Consider the following 22,391-nt stretch of genomic DNA (forward strand, 5'->3'; position numbering starts at 1 on the left):
GGGCGAAAATTTCCAAATCGAGCTGGTATTTTTAGTGCCAAATGACTTTAAAATGCATAAAGCGTCAAAATTTGGTGTTTTTAGTGCCAAATGACTTTAAAATGCATGAGACGTCGAGATTTTATGGAATCTCAAGAAAAAAAAATTTTTGACGAAAGTTCTTTTTTGGACTTTTTTTGTTCAAAGGGGGGGAAATTTCAAAATCGGGCTGGTATTTTTGATGCCAAATAACTTCAAAATGCATAAAGCGTCAAAATTTGATGTTACCTCAAAAAAATTTTTTTGACGAGAATTAACTTTTTTTGACAATTTTTGTTCAAAGGGGGGAGTAAAGGAAAATTTCAAAATCGAATTAGCATTTTTGATGCCAAATGACTTTAAACTGCATGAAACGTCGAGATTTGATGCAAAACCGAAAATTTTGACATGGAAACTCGATGCCCCAATGAATGTGACTTACCTTTCCAGAATCCTAACTCACGAAGACGGTAACAGATAATGCGACAACCATCATCCATCCTATAAGCGCTCCCAATTCCGTTAGGCAACTGTCCACTGCGGGAGAAAAGACACTGCCGATACGAGGTTGCAGAAAGTAACTTTCGTAGTGCTGAGTCCTTATCGTTGAATGCATATAGTGATTCAGATTAATTAGCATTTCAGGGATATTCTTTACTTCCTACTTCACTCATTAATAATAAACTTCATATTCAAAAACGCTATATACATACACAATAATAAATTAGGTAACCTCTGCATTATAAACTATCCCTTTCAACAACAGCATTGCAGTATCCTTAGCGTCAGCGCTCCCATATGAAAATCTACCAAAAATAGTTATTTGTCACGAACATACAATGTATTTAAATTTTACAATCAACTTATCCAAAATATAACATGTACACACTCCTACCAAAAGTGGAAAGGAACACATAGACTGATCTCGGGGAAAACCGACATATATAAGTGTGCGCACACGATTTCTACGAGTTTAGATATGGAAAGAATGAAAAATGCTGTTGCTTTTTTTGTTCGCTTTTGCAATTTGAATCATTAAAACAAAGCTGATACATCAAAATATTCAACCAAGACAATACTTTGATGCTGCCTGTCTACAAAATTTGACATTCTTTACGGTAACTGCACTTCCCGTTTTTTTTGATTATTCGTGATTATCTCAAATGCGTCTTCCCTTGTTAAGTGGACTAATGTTGTAATAATATGTTGGTGTCACGTGAGCTTCGCATAAACCGATTCTATTCTTTGCCGAAATTTTGACTTCCGCTCTATCATCTGGATTAGATATTCCTAACTTTGTTTTATAACACAATAGAACAGCTTCACTCGATCACATCCCCCAAAATAACCACTACCTATCACCACCAATCACATATGATCATTAATCGAGTATGGCTGTATATGGCAAGCTACTATGCTTAGGTTTTGTCTTATTGATGAAAACTTTGATACAACCGTTAAAATCCGCACTTACCAGTACGTAACCACCGCAACCCTTTTTCCGCTGCTCCACCATTGGATCGGCTGGATGAGTAATGGAGATCTACGGTAGCGAAAAATAAACATGATTGAAGACTCAAACCCTTAATGAGTTATTCAAAAAAGAAAACTTACATTGTCCGCATTGATTTCGTCATCGAGTTCAGGCTTAATGATGGCTTCTGGGTGTGGCGCAAATATAGCGCAGGTAACCGTTGCATTATGTGCCTTGATACCCTCCCAGAAATCACTGCGATCTCTTCTGACCTGAAATTCGCAAAAAGGACAAAACAAATTATTATGGATAGAGGTATATAGAACTGTTGCAAAGGAACTTACCGAACTTAACTTCGTGTAGTCGTGATGCGTCTTCCAGATGTATATCGTCTGATTCTCGGAACCGGAAATGATATACTTCCCGTCATGCGAGAAGGACGCCTTGATCTGAGAGGAAACATTTAAGTAGCCTTTATACTTGCAGCTCAGATTAAGATCCCTCAGATCATACAACCGGATTCGACTATCGTTCGATGTAACTAGGATTTTATCCTCACCTATGAATGAATTATTAAAGTTTGCATGATTATCATTACAAGTCGGTCATTTCTCCCACTATAATTACCAGGCATAGGTTCTATTCCGCTAATTTTCCTGCCAATCGCATTTTTCCCTCTCGTAGAACGAACATGAATCTGCGTATGGTACTTCAGCTGATCCGTATTGTAGAACAAACAACGTCCATCGTATGATCCGACAACGGCGAATTTCCCATTCTGGCAAAAATTCGCCGCCGTTATCAGTTTTGTCTGTCCATCCACCTCGTTCCACAGGGCAACCTTTTTATCGGGAATATTCCACAGTCTCAGCTTCCCATCCAAACTACCGCTGAGAAAGTACCGATCATCTCGAGGATGAAATGCGATCGCCGTAACAAAATCAATATGTTGGAAACAGCAGAGACACTCCCTACGGGAAATATGCCACAGTCGCACGGTTTTGTCCATCGAACTAGATAGAATGAAATAATTTTTCGACCAGGATACATCCAACAGATCCGAAGTATGGCCAGAATAGGTGCAGAAAGATTTCGGCATAAACGGACCCGGAGATTGCTCGGCGGCCATTACCAGCGCAATAGCTTCCTCCGCGGAGTGATGCGAGACTAGTGATTCCTGCGATGGCGTTGGCGAAGATTTCTGATCGGCTGCATTATACTTTGTGCGCATATCTTGGAAGAAGGGGAAAGCATCCTTCAAAACCCAGATCCGAAGCAGGCGATCTTGTCCAGCCGTAGCCAACAAACGACCACAGGAGCTGAATTTCATGCACCAAACAGCACCGGTATGCTCTCCCGACAAGTCCTGGACGTGTTGCAGCTTAGTAAACTCATACGGACCCTTATTGGTACTCGATGCTTTGATTTTGATATTTTGCTCTGGATTCATAACATCTTCAATGTCTGCGACGTCTTCCTTGTGTCTTGCGTGGGATACTTCCGAGGCAATCGATTTAGCCTTATCTACCGTTTTCTTTGCAGTCGACCGAAAGAACCTTTTTATCTTGGCAGTTTTTCGTTTCAATCGGCCACCTTCTTCCTCAATTTCAAGATCTTCCTCGTATCCTGGAGGAGCTTCAGAGCCCGGTGGAGGACCAACAGATTCTTCGTCTGACTCCGGAATATGGCTAGTTAATCTCATAATGTGCAGTGACAATGGGTTGATGCATTGTGGCAACTTTTCTTCAACCGCTGACAGCGGAAAGTTTTCACCAGTATCCAAATTCTTCACCGGAATCTGCTCCAAAATCTCCATATCTGTTAGTTGTTTGCCTGAATCGGTTCTCGTTTTCACATAAATATTCAGCTGCTTGAACAAATCTTCATCCCCTGCCGATTTCCTTCGTTCCTTTAAGTTCATGTGTTTCGCCAGCGATGAACTGTATCTCGTGCCACTACCCAGACTATTTGTTCCGGTACCCGACAGGCTAGCTCGAGTAATGGCTGTATTTCCCATAATATCTTGTCTTATTTTTTCCACCCGCTCTATTTCCTCTCGAGATGGTCCTTGTGCCTTATTGAACGCGCCATCCGTAGGTTTTACAACGTACTGCCCTTTGGTGGCTTTGTAGATGTTCAAACCTTGTGAGGGATCTATAGAGCTGACTCTTGCCGGTGCCGAGTTACTTTTTACGCTATTTGAAGGACTAGGTTTCGAGTTAACGGATATCGAAGAGTTTCCTAGCGAGTTTGATATTCGTGTCATTGAACCAACCAACAGCTTACGTGGTTCGCCATTGTTCGTGTCCAAACATCCACCACCAATTGTAGAACTTCCATTAGAAAATGCATTCGCAGCATCTTTAAAGGAACTCTCGATTTCACGTGTAATCGATTCCAGTGTTGCCGGACTCGGAGGAACCCGAGTAGTATCAACGGATCCACTGTTTGTTGAACACTCGGAGCTACGACCAGTGCTGCAGGGTTGCTGAGCCGGTGGCAATTTCACCGTCAGCTCTGTGGAAGAACTATCCGCCGGAGGAAGCTTCAGACCTTCGTTCATGTTGAACTGCTCGGAAGAACTGCTCGATAGTTTGCGTGTCTTCTTTTTTCGCCGCGGTGGCGCAATGGGACCCGAGCAGGTTAAACTATCCGTTGTCTTGGAGTGAGCGAGTTTAGTGCTGGCTATGACATCTGGTTCTGAAAAAAATTGAGCATTAAAACTAATACGTTTATTCTCGATTAATATTGGCTTTAAATTTCAGATGCCTTAAACTGTCGTAACTGCTGGACTGGCACCATCAGCATTATTTAAACTTGGATGAAATAAGTCTATTTCTTTTTTTGCCTTTCTCATCGACTTTCCAACCGAGGCCCGGAGCGTACCATTCCAATCAGTTCGTCGAGATCGCATGACTATGTGTATGTGTGTACATATACATATGTGTGTGTCAAATAATGTCACTCGATTTTCTCAGAGATAGCTGAACCGATTTGCACAAACTTATTTTCAAATAGTATAACGCTCCCATAAGACGTTATTAAATTTTTAGTTGATCGAACTTTCGGTTCCGGAGTTATTTGAGTTAGGATGTAATAATGGGTTCAACATTACTTGGATTTGCGGGTCTAGATCACTAATGACGGTTGTTGATGCCCTCGGGGAACACGCCAAGCTCCTGAGCTAATGTCGCACACATTTACACCCTTAACCAATGTCAACTTGATTTCAAATGAAAGATATAATACTCTTATTGACTTATATTGAATTTCATTCAATTCTGACTTTTGGTTCCGGAGTTACAGGTTGGTTATTGCGGTCACGTAGGAATTTGACAAATAAACCGGTACAACCATAACACCTCACAGGTTGAAAATCTATTAAAAGAACATCAAATTTCTTTAATTGGCGAATCGAGGATTATTGGAATATATTGTCCACTATAGATAATACCGAAAGTCCCGGGTTCCGGACATATTCCAGAACTAAAGCCATTACGGTCATGACTGAACCAATTTTCACTAACCTAGTCTCAAATGGAAGGTATAATGTGCAGTCCGGTGTTGGACTCCCCATATACACCTTCCCCTGCTTCCTCCCACCCCCATATTTTCTCACCCCCCCCCCCTTGCAGACCAACCACACATCTGCATTCCTTTCATCCACCCCGTATACCAACAAAAAGTTAGGTGGTTCCCGACGCATCCTCCCTCTCTTACTAAATATACTCCTCCCCTCCCCCACCACCAGGCATTTCAAAATATGTTAAGATGAAGACAACATTGAACAACAACACGCTGATTAAGCTAATTAAATATTATATTTTTGCTTGTTTCAAGTGTGTTACTGTCGATATGTTGCTTATGTAATAAGAATGTAATATACATTTCCACAATTGAACGTAACCAGCTTTTAAATCATAGCTTGGATAAATGAGAACGGCACAATTGAACCACTAGGTGGATTAAAACAGGATTTCATATTATCTATACACTCATATTCCATATCTGAGCAGTTATGGACCCTGGGATTGCACTACTGTAGAGCACGAAAAAATAGGCTTATTTAGAATTTTTGAGCACTCATTGTGATGGTTAAAAAATTATGTTTTCAAGTAATTTCATCACAAGATGGCGGCTGTGCAGCATTACCCAAAGGCGTAAAATAACGTCATTGGAACTATCAATACATTTCGCTTTAAAGGTACAAACGCCCACTTGGATACACCACTACATGGTATGTTCCTTCTCCGTGGCAACTTCTAAAGAAATACCCTAGTTACCCCGTGGTATTGTTCTCTCGAAGGGCTTCCAGACCGCACTGAGTATTGCTGGCCTAATTACAGATTTCGAATCTGCCTTTTTGTAAGTAGAGGTTTGCCCACTACTCGGGTTCTGATTGCCCGGCAGACCCTTCTTGTCAGGGCGGCCTAGGTGCCTCTACAGAATTTCGGATTTTCCTCCACTTCTCCAATTCACTGCTGCTGCTGATGGTGATTCACTGTTGCGGGTGGAAAGGTGGGCGATTTCTTCCGACCAGCCGGGACAGCAACGGCCACGTCCTCCCTGATTATTTCTGTTGGCTGCTCCGGCAGCGGTCCTTGGCTTTTAGCTAGGGAGGTGAGCCTTGCTCCTTTGTTGGAACCTCCCTAGCGACATTGGCGACGAATCGCCGGATCGTCTACTCGCCGTAAACGATCCCGGAAGTCACCGCAGTGCACTTCCCAGGGGGAACCTTTGTCCGCCCTGCTTCGTTCTCCATGACGCTTAGCTGTAGAGGAGAGCTTGGCTCGTTCGATTTATTCTCTACAGCGCGAACGACCGATGTCACGGTTCCTACACTTTCTATTGTGGCGGGAAACTGTCCCGAAAACAAAACACGTAATCTGGCGGACGTCTGTATCTCGCCGTGGTTTCTATTCACTTTCTTTTGTCTCGATGGCCGCCTTTCGCATACTCGACCAAAACAAACCCGCCAAATCGCCTCGGTGCATAGCTGTCATCGCCCTTGCAGCGTAACCTACAACTAACTTAACAGCAAAAGGAGAGCGGTAACCTATCTAAGCCCTATGTTATTAATTCACAAACATAAATCAAAAATTATCTAACAAAACTATTCACAAGTACGAAAATGAACAAAAATTTACAAATAAACGTGAACGGTATCGAACAGCGGTGAGCAAATTTTTTGTAAACAAATACACTCTACGATGAAAGTACGCATAAATAGGTATATTTCCACCCAGTGCTAAATTATTACCCTGACGGGTTACATTGTGAGTGCACAAAATTTACCTCCCGAGCTAGCTTGATCGTCCTTTTTTCATTATAGATGCACACTAACCGGTAATCTACGATAGTACTACTTTTGTATGACTTCTGTTGCTGCTGGATATCTGTGTGAAACGATCTGCATTCAGATTCACCACTTTCTGGACAAAGCTCGGAGAGCACCAAACGCCGTAGGTCATAACGCATAGACTATTAGTTTCCCGTTTCATTACCCGGTAAAACATCTCCCGGATGTCACCAGTCAGGGCAATGGGACTCTCACAAAACCGGAACACGGAATTCAGATATTCCGTGTTCCTTGGCTGCTGCATCCCATACGATTCTCATCATTCCGGGTTTGCGACAAGGAATACTGGAAGATACCATGCACGATGATATAACTGCTCTAGCTCGTCCTCTGTTAGTTTTCGACTGTAGCCTTTGCTTAACTATCTTGTGCGTTAGAGTTTCAGCAAGTGCTTTGTCTTTTGTATGCGTTTCTCAAGACATTGGAACCGATGCGGGGCCATCGCTTGGTTATCCGGCAGGCGCGGATTGCTGAGGTGCCATAGTAGTCCAGTTTCGTAGCGTTGTCCCGTAAATCTGATCAAAGATTGTTCATGACACTAGGCTTTCACGTCTTCGACGAAAAGGAGTAGGTTCTAATGTGGAGGATGGAGTGTACAGGGCTTGATGCCAGATATGAGCTCACAACTCCACACACCATCCAACCCAATCGTGTCTTTACTGCGAGTGGTTTTTGCTATTTGCTAGGGAAACTTTGCCACTGCCACCACTACTGGGGTCATCTTTTGTGGCTGCCCCTGTTTGCTCTACATGTTACAAATTGCCCGAATCCAATGTAGTTGAAAGCGAGTTGGTTGTTTGTCTTATTGTACTTGAGGATCCGTTTGGGACAGGCGTCATAAGATGCCTTTCGAAGGATCCAGTTGCTGAGGTGCAGATTTTTTAATCCGATCAGAATTCGTGGTATGATGCGAGCGGTACAATTTTCTTGTAAGGGTTGGTTGTCCATCGTCTGGAACAGAAGCATGAGTTCGTTTACTGTGCGGGCATCGTGGATGGTAGCTCTTTGCATCACCGTGAATACCAACACAGCGATTAACCTCTTCTTTCCGCTCAAGTGCGTCAGCCAGCTCTTTATCTAGGCTGATTTATCGTCGAGGAACGCGTAAGTTCGCAAAGATCTACGCTCCCCAGGCAGCAGTGCAGGTAGGTAGTGAAAAAGGGTTTTGCTGGATTTTATCTGATGTGAACCGTCGAGTTCGAGTCTGGAAATACTATGGGGTTTCTGGAGATGTTAAGTTCGTGCTCTTGAACGTCGTTTCTGTAGCCAACGAGTGCCGCTTCCGATCGTTATGGAGCAATGCATGATGTTTGTATTGGTATCCGTCTTTTCCATAGATTTTTGCTTTTATGTGTACCGTCGCACAGTGTTTTAAAACGTCGTTTTCGTGCTCAAAATTAATAGCGTCTAAACCGTTGACTTTAGAGGTATAGCTTGTTCGGAGAAGTTGTTGTTCTTATAATTGCGCATCCACAGGAGTATACCGTTCGGAGATTAATTCACCTATAGGTGATATACAAAATTTATTTTCCGAACTAATTAAGATAGAGACTTTGTGTCTTCGGCACAGTTGTAGCAAATGTTACTACAAAAGAAATTGCAGAAGACACCATATATCTAGCTTCAGTAGTTTACGAGTTATGGAACATATTATATGGAAGACCCTTAAAATTAGTTTTTTTATGATAACTTTTTTAGACATTCTTAGAATCTGCCACAAAGTTATTTGCGATATCAAAATACATAGTTTTGTCAAACATAGTTACTTCCTATCTGTTGAATTTAAAAAGATATTCCAAATTTTACGATTTTTTTGGGGTAACTTCCACCTTAAATAAATCATTAAGGAACAAAAAGGAGCAAACAACATCATAACATACTGGAAATACTAGCTTTTTACTTTCATATAGTAGCCCGATTGTTAGACGACGCGATTCTCCCCGAGTGTTATGTTCAATGCAATATGCCATCGCAGTGGTATAAAATGAAATATTCAAGCGCACTGCGACAAACAGCTTCATGTTTTTATGGTAAATTGCATAGAACACGTTCGCCTATAACATGCAATGCATATGGTTTGCTTTTCAAAAATCAAAGTGTACGTACCCATTAACGATTTGAGAATAGGGTAATATCATTCATTCGTTTTACCAGATAATAGGATCCGAATTGTTACGTGCTCCAGTTATCCTGAGGGAAACTTCGGAGGGAACCACAGCTACTAGATGGTTCGATTGATCTGAATTCTGACAATCGATTTGCACATCAGAATTGCTTCAGTCTTCAATCAGGGTTTCCCCTGACATCAACCTGATCGGGCATAGTTCACCATCTTCCGGGTCACACGGGCACGACGGTCGGGATACGCAAGCGAACCACCGCATGCCCGCTATAACACCCGGGGATGAAGGGACGAGCAGCGTTTCGTCTGCAATCCCGTACAACGAGTAAGTTATGTTTTTACTCCCTTGGTTTTACATTCAGCGACCAGGGACAAGCCCCGTTCTCACCATTGGCTTGCGCGCAAGATAGACTTCTTGGTCCGTGTTTCAAGACAGGTCCCGAAGGTAGCTCGATTTTATCATTGCCGTTCGACGATCCGCCCAAAACCCGCACAGAGAGTGTATGTTCGGGGGAACAGACGGGACGGTGTCCACTGTTAAATCCATCACGCGCCCAACGGCACACCACGTGCAGTAAGTCCCAGCTCGCGACATAGGCCTTCAGAACTGAACGTTGCTACGGTGGGACAAGCAACCAGGGGGCCACTGTCGGGCGGTTTGTGTGTGTGTTGCCACACAACACTTTTCGTCAGACTTCCCATGAACATCGACAAGTTTGTACCTGTGTGCAAAATTTCGTGCACGCGTTCAACCTCAAACATGCTTCGTCTCGATGTTCGCCTCGAACATCGAACCCAAGCGAACGATGTACAAACGCTAGTTCAAACATCCATGTACGTACACTGGGTGCGTACGAACTAGGCAAATGAGTCAAAGCTAGTGATGATGAGAGTGAGAAAGAGAAAACTGGTGCCACAACGTTGTACGTACATGGGGTTCGGTTGTGCAGGCGAACATGTGCACGTGTTTTGGTACGAAATAGCGTGTTTGAGTTCGTACACGAAGTGTGGGTTTGATATGAGCACAGAACCGGCGCGGACATTGTGTACGATGTTCATTTGGGAAGTCTGCACAGCAGTGCAACGGCGGTCAAGGAGCTGTAGTCTGGTCACAGCAAAAGTCTGATTACGACATTTCGCTGACGGTACTTGTTCGCTAACGGTCTCGTGGTGATATTTAGCTTTAGAAGGAGTTTACCTCCCACTTTGTGCTGCACTATCATGCAACACGACTCTATGGTAAAATTTTCTAGTATCAGCGACGTTCTATGGGGCTATCACCCTCTGTGGGAGTAAAAGCCACATTCTAGTTGAACTTAAACCGGGTTACGTTGGTTATGGCAGATAACAAAATTTCCAGTGCACGGAATCAGATACGATACGCAATGCGTATCACTTCTACGTGTTAAGCTCCTCCCATTTCGCTCGCAGCTACTTAGAGAATCCTTGTTAGTTTCTTTTCATCCCCTTTTAATATGCTTAAATTTGAGGGGTAGTCACACATTATTTGAGGTCAACTATGTGTTATCTCTTTTGCTAATATGCTTGTACACCAGCATCCAGGCCACGTTGAAATATGGGTTTTTTTTTTTCAATGGAGAATGCAATTTACGCACTAACCCAAGCTACCGCACGGGGTGTACTGGAGTGTCGGGCTCTCGTGGTGAACCATGACTAGGTAATACCGACTAAACTCCATTGGGCATCGCCATTGTTCCCCCCAGGGACTACCTCTCGGTATTACTTCTGGGGGGATGGCTGTACTTGATGTACTCACTCACTCTCGCTCACGCGTTCATACATCCTGTATGAGGCTTACTTGGGTGCTCTCTCTATCACACCTTGATTCACTCTCTAACACGCCACATGAGGCTTACTTTTGTGCTCTCCTTTTTCGTACCTTGCGAGGCTGACTTGTGTGCTCGCCTCTAACGTACCATGTGAGGCTGACTTGGATGTCCCCCTCTACCACGCCACGAGGTATCAATAGGTAAGTTCCAACATACTACGCTACGACCCTCCCATCTTGGCATGAGTCCACATACACTCGCTCTTCTGCCTTGCTTCGGGGTGGCTGGGTTTACCCCTTACGCGGTTGCCAGTCACTGCGCCAAACCTGCCTCAGCATGAACAGACCATTCACTCCCTTTTTTGCGCTTGGCCTTTTTCGCTCCAACTAACCAATCACCAGTTAACCGTGGCCGTCGTCTGTTGCTCGGTTCGCCAGATTACCTGTAGCCTACTGGCAATCTGGATGGTAGCAGCCGAGACTGCGTTCCACTTCTCCACCGCTTGACACATCCGCTGAATAAGGATATCAGGGGTTGTGTCTCAGCCGCAGACGTCAAGCATTGCTCTTCTTTCGACGTCGAACCGAGGACATACGAACAGTATGTGTTCGGCAGTTTCGTCGACACCTGGGCAGACAGGATAGACGGGGACCTCCGCGTGTCCGAACCTGTGGAGGTACTGGCGGAAGCAGCCATGGCCTGACAGGAATTGTGTCAGATGGAAGTGAACTTCCCCATGGGGTCTGCCCACCCAGCTCGATATGTTAGGTATCAGCCGGTTGGCCCACCTAACTTTCGAGTAGTTATCCCACTCACGCTGCCATCTGGCGACCGAAGCCACCCTGGTGCGCTCGCGGGCTCCTCTATTTCCACGTAGCTCGAAGCACTCCTCATCTTCCCGGATGAACAGCCCGACTAGCATCATGCTCGCTATCACGCAGGATGCATCGTGTGATACCATGCGGTAAGCAGATATCACTCTGAGGCACATCACACGGTACGCCACCGTAACAAAGTTCAGTGTGCGCGTGCGACAGCAAGTGTGGTCCGGGCATTCGGTAAAAGTCTGGTGTCGGGTCGCCGATTAGGGAAGCTAATCGCTCTCACAGAGGAGGATCAGCCGAACTAGCCTAGCTCTCCTTCACTGCTAATCGTCAAGAAGAGCGAAGCAGGTTGGACATCGGATCCACCTGAGGTAGGTTACTGCGATGTCTACCTAGGCCATTCACGGGGAGTGAATGGACCCGGCGATTATTCGCCCCGTCACTAGGGATGTTCCAACAAAAGAGCATAGCTCACCTCCCCTAGCTAATTGTCAAGGACCGCTACCGGAGCAGCCACCTTAAATCGGGAGAACTCGGCCGTTGTTGTTCCGGCTGGTCGAACGAGACCACCCGCCCTTCCGCCCAGCAGTAGCAGGTCAGCAGCAGCAGCAACAGTGGAGGAAATTGGAGGGAATAAACGGTAAAACTTATATTTGTTTGTTTACCCTTTTGTTTGCATACGAAAATCCGAAATTCTTGTAAAGGCACCTAGGCCGCCCTGATAAGAAGGGTCCGCCGGGCAATTAAGAACCCAAGTAGTTACAACCTGTCCGATTTGCTTCAAAAGTTCTCTTGGTGAGACTAGTGTAGCAATGGACAGGAACACACAGCAACCCTGACTCGTTGATGGATACGTTGCCAGCCCTATCTTTCCGTCATTGACTTTGTCTACAGATCTAGCACAGTAGTTTTCAACCTTTTTCGTCCCATGTACCCCTTTCCGAATATTGATCCCCATGATGTACCCCTTTCTGAAAATTATTTACCATCATTACCCCTCCGGGTTTGACCCGGAGACTCCAGTTTTCTGAGATGATCTCATGGCCTCCGGGTTTTGCATCTATTTCTCTGAGTATAGTGATGAGTAATTTTAACTCAATATGTTCAAATGAGTTCCTTCGGTGTTAATGTTGACTGCTCCAGAAGCGGATGACGGAGCGGATGTGATGACGAATAACCGACTGTTTTGTGCCCAGCAAAAATTTCGGAAGACACCGCAGTGTGCTTCACAGAAGCTACCGATTTCCTGCCTGCTTCACGGTACTTAGCTGTGGCAGAGAGCAATGGTTGTTCGGCTGCTCCACCACAGCGTGAGTGGCCGGTGCTTTTAGATTTTTGTCGTTAGCCAGGAAAGTGAAATTTCACACCTATTTAAGTGGTCAATACGGTTTACAAACTCGATAAATTTACAGCTTATAAGAAAAGCTCAAAGTAGTGGTGTGCATCATGCTTTGCCAAAACAAACAACAAACGGTCAATTTTGGAGATTGATATTTGGACGAGTTACAAAAAGAATGAAAGAGTTTAAACTTGTCTAATTTAAACTCAGCAAATAGGTCAGATAGGTTCAATGTGATTCTATAAAAACCTATCCCAGGTCACTAAAAATTTCCGGGTGAAAACCTTACCAAAGGTGGTAACCCTATTACCCTGTAAAAAAATTTCAATTGGATGAATGCCACAATTTTACAATAAGAAACCCCTTCCAGGGCACTCTCAGTAAGCATATCAATTCTTGACATACTGAAGCAATATATAAAGACAAATACCCGACGGGAATGTTTGGATAACAAGTTAAAATTTGTCCCGCATAATTCACCCCCATCAATCGTCCAATTTATCCCAGGGGGTGAATTGACTCCTGGTGGAAAACCACTGATCTAGCAATTTCCCAAACACAAGACAAACGGTCGAATAAAACAACTTTGGAGGACAACGTAGTTCTTTGTTATGAGAAACGTTCAAACCCTGTGACAAACGAACGCTGTATTCTAGAGATGTACACGCTACCAGAAACAAAACCTATAATTGAGTACTTTTGACTCAATCTCGTGGTATCGTGCAGGTAGAATTAGGTAAACCGTGTTGAAGGTGGTTTCCATTTAACTACAGCAAAAATCATAACTCAACCTTGAGTTTAATTTACCTAAATTTAAGTTGAATTTACCTAATTTCGAGTATACCCCAAACAACTCAAAAGTACCTTACTGCACGGAAGACCTCGACTGAGTCTAATTTCTCGTTTTGTTTTTCACAACACTAATAAGTGCGAAAGCGACGCACAACTCAAAAGTACCTATATTTAAATTAAAAGAACTTATTCTGTGGGTTGTTTTTATTTTTGCGTGTACACTAGGAATCGACTCAGGGGTGGGCCGATTGAGTTTTCAAAAATTCAGTATTTTTCTGGGCAGTCTAATATCCAAATGCCGAATGACCTTACAACTCGCAGTCTAAAAGTATGTCTATTTCCCTGAAAATAAACGCAAAATTAGAAATTTTGCCAAATGACCGTTATGATAAATGACCATTATCCTGGAGATGACCTTCACTGTGATAAATTCTCAAAATGATGCCAAATAACCGTTATGGCAAATACATGGAAATTTTCAGATAATCGTACAAAACTACTTAGTATCCAAGATCCAGTCGACGCTAATGTTAGAGCGGACAAATAGAAACACTGATCCAGTTTTTTCCTTGCAGTGCAGAATCTTTACACAAAGAATGAAGTCTGTGTGCTGGAAGAGTATCCATAAAATGTTGCTCTTTTACATTAGCTGCCTCTGCAATACAAGGTTGAATGGGCCAAATATCGCCGAAACCTACCACGAGTACACCTTTCGATATTCGCGAAATGGCTATACGAGCTAGCAAAAGTTTAGTCCGCTCGTAAATTTCTACGACAGCAGAGTTAGAGCACACCAGAGAAACAGGAACTCATGCATTCCTCAATGTTTACAGTGGGGAGAGAAACAAATCAAGCCAACAAGCTAAATCGGACCAATTTGATGCTGACTCTAAGGAGCGCTCCTCCTGTACGGGAAGTTATCCTAATGATGAAGGATGTCACTGGTTCACTGAGCTTGGATACAGTTCTAAATGGGCAACAATGAAAAGGTTAAATGCATGCAGAAAGGGCCTACGAAAACATAAAGAACCGTGTAAGTCAAAGCAAGTTTGTGGCAGAAGCGGTTTCACTTCCAAGCACCACCAACAATCAACATGAAAAGTCAATGATGAATTCTCTACTGCGTTCCGGTAATAGAAAATTCACCCATGGTGGTACAAATCACATTCGTACGCGAGTGCAACGCTCATCATAAAGGCACCAATAAAGGGGTGTTGCGAGTTGCTCCGGTTATTATCCATGATCCTGTTAAATCAATCGAAGTGGCACGAAACTATGGTGATCCGAGCACGGTGGAATAATGGGATACCGGAACAACTCAACGAAAAGTGAGGAAAATTACGGTAGATTCTACCCAAGGTGCACAGCATCGGTATACCTCGCTGTTATCGATCTGCAGCGCAGTTCGGGTCCGCAAACGAACATCCAGCTACATACGTTCGTTGATGCTAGTCTGTCCGGTTTCGCAGCGATCGTCAACCTACACTTTGAACAGGGCTGCAGCGAAATGTGCTATAGTACATTGGTCACAGTCATTGAAGCCAGGTTAGCTGATAGAATTACTGTCGTTTAACGTTCATCAGCGGATTTTCTAGAGCGAGTGGGTCCAGTCGGACCATCGCCGATATTCGCAATTCGTTGCCTTCCGTGCTCAGAAAAGAGCATCGCCAATGATGCTAAAATACACCTAGTACAGCAGATAGTTTAACAGTGCAGGATGTTTGTGGAAGCGCAGCGATAGCTGACCAACAAACCCGTATGAAGTTGAGCGTAGCGAGGAAGAGCTACGCGGAAACTTCTATCATCAGCGCATTGAATCTGAATCAATCATCAAGTCTTCTTTCAATGGGAGCGCTTAATCCGTATCATAGCCACGTTATTAAGAGCTGCGCCACCGCTTCATAACCTGACAGACAGCAAGCACGAAGAATTGAAACAGGCCAACAACTATCTGTGTTGACTGGCTCAAACAGGATTCCCGGATGAAGTGGGCATTCTGAGTGCTAAAGTTGTCAACAGGGCGCTACTAAAATCAAGCTCGATCTACACTTTCAATACGAGCAATACTATGAATACACGATAGAAACGAGATCATTTCGTTCGAAAAATCGTCAGTCCAAACACTGGATATACATTTCCCACCCCAGCACCTCCACATATCTGTAGATCATGAGACTTATACAGTCGATAAAGAAGAACATCATGACGTTCAAACCAGGAGACCATCCATCTTATGGTATTTTTGTTACACTACACCGGCGTAGTCGGTACTACACCTATTCAAACTTGGGTGTAATCAGTCTACTACAGCGGTATAGCACAACATAAAAACTAAAACGTTATTAGTAGAATAATTGATGCGAAAATCGGCATTGTTTTTAAATGGCAGTCCGAAAATCGCCTTTTTCCTGGCTGAATTAAATTCGAGCTCAACTGCATTAAAAAATTATGGCAGAATTGTTCAAACGACTTTCCGAAAAAAAACCGAATAAAATCATCGATACATTACCTTGAAGGGGCACGTTCATGTTCAATCGATAATCACTCGCATTCCCGCCGGACGAAGTGTTCTCCTGATGCATTTCCACTTCCTCATTGGAACCGTTATTACTTGTGCTTATGTTTTCCGCACTGACATTTCCCACGATTCCAGTGCTCAACGGAATGGACTGGCTACCGCTCAGCAGCGTCTCCCGGGATGATGCGGATGGTACCGCCATCAGCGACTGTGGTGCCGACGATGGCGAAGCTGCAACGTACAATGAGTCTTTGCCTATGCTTAGCGCTGTCAAAAAAAATGCAATATGTAATTAAAGTATTGATATAAATATGAAAATTTACCACTGGCATCAACGCTGGCACTACCTGCCAAGATTCTTCCGACTCGACCCAGCGAAGTCATGCTTTGAATGCTCTGTGCATCACCCTCAATCACCCGAAAGGGATGCGACGTGCGCGTAGACGACGAATATACCCCTTCCACCGAACTGTTCTGCAATGCCAAAAAAAAGAAAGAAACGAATCGATAACGGTAAAAATCTGTTTAATCGCTGATATTGCACATAAAAGTAGGCCTCTACTTCAAATTGCACACGCGGGATTAAGCAGCAGGGCTGTTAGTATACTCATTCAAATTAGCTTTAGGCAAAATATACATCAGGTGTAATGCGATTGCGAACGCGCACAAAAGATAGAACGAAACTTGTCATGCTTGATGCGTTTCGCTTTTTATTTTCTATTATTAGGGCAGACCTTTGTCGAAAATGTCGCTGCCATTGCACGTTTGGCTCCAGCGTTGCTTTCTCGCGTGTACATGGTTCGAAAAATCATTTACTATAGGTATATACAACAACGGGTGAATTACATTTAGCCTGTCTTGCTCATCACGCGACACATAGCAAGTTAGTTTTAAGAGAGGAGTATCACAGTGACGACAAGCTAACAACGAATAGATTGAATACAGTACCTGTGAATCAGGTGTTAGTGTATTGCCAGGGTTCTCATCTTCGTCATTTTGCATGCACTGACGCAGTTCACGAAATCGCTGTCTACCATACTACAAATAAAAGAAGTTTTTTTCGTACAATATTTAATGTTTTTTTACCAATTAACTTATACACAGACACATATACAGTAAGTACAGATAGCCTAGCAGAATATTGAATTTATAAACGTTCAAAATAGTTATTGAGTCTAAACGTGACTGGTGGTACCAAAACAAGATGCAAGTTCCATAAACTAAACATCATATGGTTACAGCCATGAAAAACAATTAACACAATTAAAATCATAACTTGCTAATTGGGTGATTTTAACCCATTAGGTCTGAGCATTCACGATAACAGTCTTTCAATGTGTCAACGGCTGTTGTATGACTGTAAACAAGCTGAATGTTGAAATATTAGATCAGAGTCCCTTTCAGGCTCGAACAGAAAGAGATATCTATGGGTTCTGAACCACTCCAATAAACTGCTAGGATTTTGTAATGATACTGTTTGAATTCTTTGACAGAAAATTTCACATCTGAATTCTGCTCAAATATTAAATATTATTTTATGCAATCAAAATTATAATTAAAGCAGAAAACAATTCACAACATGCAGTCTCAACAATAAACCCTACATTCAACATGAAAATCATTTGAAATTCCTACCGTCTTTGGTTCGACAAACTTGTATTCCTCCCTGTGTTGCAGCACCAACTGTGAATGCGTTTGTGGCAACTGTTGGCCCGAATCGAACGTTTGTCTCGAACGGTTGCTGCTGCCATGCTCATCTGTGGACTTTCCCGTCAAGTCCGAGTATTTAAACTCTTCCTCAACGTGACATTTTGGCGAACGTTTTCTAAAACAAAACAAACAAAATAATGATGCGTTTAGCATTTGCTACGTATTACGCCATAAAGAGAAAATACGATTGAATTCGATTACTTTTTAGTTTCACTCTCTTTGTATTGTGCACCACTTCACTTCACGACTTGACTTAGACACGCAGATAAATTCCTTTCGACGTATCAAGTACCTAGCCATAACAAAATTTACCGAACAAAATCTAATCAAACCATGTCAAAAGTGAAGGCAACTTACAACCAATCGTTGTAGGTTATAAGATATCAAAAAAAAGATGTTTTTTATATTTTCACTTTTTTCCAATTTCAATTAGCTGTGCAATATTATTAAAGCAGAATGATATCATGTTAGTATGATTGATTACTCACTTGCTGCCAGCAGTGATGGTGGTGCTGGAGTTTCGTAGAATATTGTTGGCGTTGTCGTCCTCTGCATCGAAAAACTCATCCGAGCTCTCGCTTGCGCTAGCCATTCTTGCACTACTTGCCTTCGTTGCACTCGGGGAAGGACAATTTTACATGTTGCAGTCCGGAAAATTCCACAAAACAATCTTCTAATCAGGAAGGCAAAGCTCCGAAAATGTACATCGAGTGAAAAAATTAACAAGTTTTAACTGTCATTGGAGGGATGACAGCTCTTACACGAATGGCAGCTGAGTGCTTGCAGGGTTGAATATATATTCTATAATAGATTAAGGCCAATGTACACTAGAAATACTCAAAAACAGAAAACATTTACATTTTCAAAATAAAAATACAGCGCAAATTCGTTAGTTGGGTCACGACTGCGCCCCAAATACAGCGCAAATTCGTTAGTTGGGTCACGACTGCGCCCCAACTAGCGAATCGTATCCGTTAATTGGGGAAACTGACAGCTACCCGAGGGAAACGCTGATTTTTTTTTCTTTCAATAAAAAAAAGAAATATTTTACGGTCCATAAAAGTAGGCTGTTTCCTTCCAGTTTAAAGTTGATTTTTGTGACAAAGTATGTTATTACCCAGGTAACCAATAAGCATTAGTGTATGCAGTGAAGTAGCGTAAAATTTGCATTCCGGATGCTTCTTGCAGTATGCTGGCATTCGTTATGCATAACTGTTGTTAATCAGCATTTGAAAAACTGTTTAAAAACTTCTTGCCAGTAAGCAGCATTCTGAATGCACAACAGTAGTAAAAAGCATTTTCATTGCACAGCAGTAATGTAGCCGTATATTTTGCCAAAACCGACTTTTAAATAGCATTTAAAACGACTTAAGTGCTTATCAAGTAGCCGTTAAGATGCATTCAGCATGCTTATTGGTTACCTGGGTAGTGTTCTTTTTGTCATCAATTATTTTTTTGATAAATTCCTTCACATAAAACAGGAAATGGATATACCGTCGGAAAAAAGCCGATAAAGCGTAAGCTTATTACGTTGCCACTAGCTAAAAATCATTGGATAATGTGATTGAATACATCAGATAATGACCTTCAAAAGTTAGTAAGCTAACCTTTCTGCGACATAAACTAATTGAGGCTGAATGGAAGAAGCGAAACATTTAACACATTTATTTCACTAAAAACATTCCGGAATATGCATTCAAAAAATAAAATTCCATTGAATTTCAAAGTATGCTTTTTTTCCTAGATCGCCACAGAAATCAACCAATAAGCCCATTGAAATCGATGACATTCAAACGTCAATCAGTTTTTGACTTTCAGTTTTGACATAAGAGTGTCTTTTAGTCGGGGCATGCCCCAACTAGCGAACACCCAACTAACGAACAGCCCAACTAACGAATTTGCGCTGTATTGCTGAATCCAATCACCGAAACGTGCACGCCGCACCAACTGCTTACTAAACACCGCTCTAAGGTTTCCAGCAAGTTTTTGGTGTAACTAGTACTGGTATTTGCTATTTGCGGTAGTAATAAGCCTCCAATTTTGGTTTAAACAAGAAAAAAATGTTGGTAAAAATAAGAGTCTTTCACTCTTAGCTAAAAACAACCAACACATACTCTTAGTTTGAAAATAAAACTTTTATTTTGATTACGATTCTTCTATAAATTAAAAGGAAAACTTTTATTTTGATTATTATTATTGTTTAATTTAATAGTTTTATTTTCAACTCAAAAGTATGCGTTGGTTGTTTTTTGCTAAAGCGCAATACCAGAGACTAATTGAGATGGCGGACTCACGAGTTTTCCGTGGCTCAAGAGGTACTAACTCAGGTAGTATTAGACGGTCCCTCGAAATGTCAAACAGAAAACGCGTTGATCATCGAGGATGCTTTGCTTTTTTTGCTACGTGTTTTTATTTTTCCTGCTAGGTTATCTGTTGTTTACGAAGCAGTGAAATAATTAACTCACCCCGCAAACGATTTGCATCCCTAAGTAAAGGTTGATGCATTCTGAACAATTATTGTTTTCCAAAATATTTTAAAACAATATGCAAAACAGGCAAAGGTTTCATAGTTTTCAAACAACAGTGGCTTGACATTACACCCGGGAAAGAAAACAACACAGTGGCTGAAACATTACAAGAAATAAGATCCAAAAACGAAGTTGTGGGAAATCTTACGACGCTAATCTGTCTGGGCATGTATGGTGCATCTGTCGTGCACCGAAATGCCTCGAACGCTATGGTACACATTCTTTTTCGAACTTTATGTTGTTAAAAACTTCTTGGGCACAACCGCACTTATAGTTTCAGCAATTTAAATGCATACAAACTGCGATTAGTCATGAAATCCCCGAACGATAACAAACTGGTCTGTGGTTGAAAGGCTAGAAAAGTGTCGTTGCGTAGATGAAAAACGGAGACATTTTTGCATGTAAACAACAAATGCATGCAGCGACGATCCTAGCAACGGTCAATAAATAATACCTGCTACCAACTTTACAAGCCCGATACAAAGGGGATCACTAGATTGGTTCTTCATTCGTATTCTTCATCACACCTAGAAATAATGAAAGTACATTTATTACATTACTGCTTTCAATATTAAAAATTACCATGCCCTTTGAATCAACTGCTAGCTTTTATTTTATTATCAATAATGACATAATTTTGACAAATGATCTGATTTCGATATTTATTTATTTTTCAAACGAATGTTATTTTGTTAAATGTGTTTTCTAGCATTAACATAACCCAGCAAACCAGTTAGCACTAAAGTAAGCAGCATATTGATTATATAAGAGCTGTCCGATGTTTATAAGCTTTATATGGGCTTTACAAATGTTTATAAGTTTTATACAAGCTTTTCGAATGTTTATAAGCATTACAAGCATTAAGCATTAAAATAGACCGTATATGGGTATATGAAGCTATACTTTACAGCCTAAAAACCCTGTAGTTTTAAGCCGTAACCGGTAGTCAGTGATGCCTTTATAATGCCGTTTATGCTTGACATTTCTATTAAGCTAAAGCAATGAAGTCCAAATCAAAACAAATATGATATGGTGCACTTTGTAAGCTCAAGAAAAAGCTTGTCGGCTTCGGAGATTTGGCACAAACAAATTAAAGTTAACTAAATCTTTGAGCCATAAAATGATACGAAACTGCGATGAATTACTTTTAAGTTTAGTGTAGGAAGGGAAGTAATTTCAAAAATAAAATATTCCCAAAACCATGCTTCTGTTCGTCGGTGAGTGAAATCAACTTCCAATCGAACCAAAAACCGTTCGATTTAAGAACGGCAAATATCATTTATATGATCAAATGCTCAAATGGATCAAACAGCAAGCGCACTGGAACAACTTATCCCCCATATCTTCTAGAAGCAGAAGTTCGAGCCTGGATCAAACGCTGTATAGAAAAAAGTCAAACACATGTGGCAGATAGACCATGAAAGGTAGAAAGAGAGAAAAACAGTCTTTTCTCCATTTTCGTTTTGTTTTTTTTTCCAATCAGTGGGTTCTACTATAAACACTCATAGTAATAGACTCGCGGATGTAAAAACCGCAAAACTGGCAACTAGAAAAACAAGCGCGTTAAACTGGCATCACCCAAAAATGTGCAAGCTCGAACGTGCTCGACTGTGTTCGATCACCTTTTTTTATTAAAATAATTTTTCAAGTGGTTCAATATGTGAATCAAAAGAGAAGTTATACGTTTGATACTGAGCAACACGAAATTAAGAAAAGCAAAAAAATCCAGTTTCTTTAAAAAAACACAAATTTGGTGAAAAAGAGCATAAGTAAAATGTTTTTTATTCTTTTATATAGAAAACAATAAATATCTTTCTAAATAACATTGTAAAATACTAACACGAACATGAAAAGTGAAGCCTACTGTGAATAACAAATTTTTTTTTATATAAAATCGCAATACTTGTTCTGCTTATT

At 41.8% G+C, this 22,391-nt stretch overlaps 1 protein-coding gene across 2 annotated transcripts; it reads right to left on the reverse strand.

Annotated features, from left to right (window-relative positions):
* Nucleotides 1-703: 703 nt before the first annotated feature.
* LOC131685053 (WD repeat-containing protein 44) lies at nucleotides 704-18,680 on the reverse strand. 2 transcript variants are annotated; one of them, XM_058968455.1, is made up of 9 exons: nucleotides 18,435-18,680; nucleotides 17,872-18,061; nucleotides 17,185-17,274; nucleotides 16,560-16,710; nucleotides 16,228-16,503; nucleotides 2,120-4,192; nucleotides 1,837-2,051; nucleotides 1,633-1,764; nucleotides 704-1,561 (listed from the first exon to the last, which is right to left on the reverse strand). In XM_058968455.1, the coding sequence occupies exons 1-9, from the start codon at nucleotides 18,536-18,538 to the stop codon at nucleotides 1,400-1,402; spliced, it is 3,393 nt and encodes a 1,130-aa protein (XP_058824438.1). In that variant the 5' UTR covers nucleotides 18,539-18,680; the 3' UTR covers nucleotides 704-1,399. The 2 variants fall into 2 exon arrangements, with proteins under 2 accessions (XP_058824438.1, XP_058824445.1); XM_058968462.1 differs by lacking the exon at nucleotides 17,185-17,274.
* Nucleotides 18,681-22,391: the final 3,711 nt, after the last annotated feature.

The sequence above is a fragment of the Topomyia yanbarensis genome, chromosome 1, assembly GCF_030247195.1.
Source record: "Topomyia yanbarensis strain Yona2022 chromosome 1, ASM3024719v1, whole genome shotgun sequence".
NCBI classification, from domain to species: domain Eukaryota; kingdom Metazoa; phylum Arthropoda; class Insecta; order Diptera; family Culicidae; genus Topomyia; species Topomyia yanbarensis.

Excerpts from the sequence above, each read along its gene's own strand:
- LOC131685053 (XM_058968455.1), bottom strand. The coding sequence starts at position 18,538 with ATGGCTAGCGCAAGCGAGAGCTCGGATGAGTTTTTCGATGCAGAGGAC. Across the intron at positions 16,504-16,559 it reads TGCCAGCGTTGATGCCAGTG|CGCTAAGCATAGGCAAAGAC; the intron begins GTAAATTTTCAT and ends TTTTTTTGACAG. Across the intron at positions 4,193-16,227 it reads CATGAACGTGCCCCTTCAAG|AACCAGATGTCATAGCCAGC; the intron begins GTAATGTATCGA and ends AATTTTTTTCAG.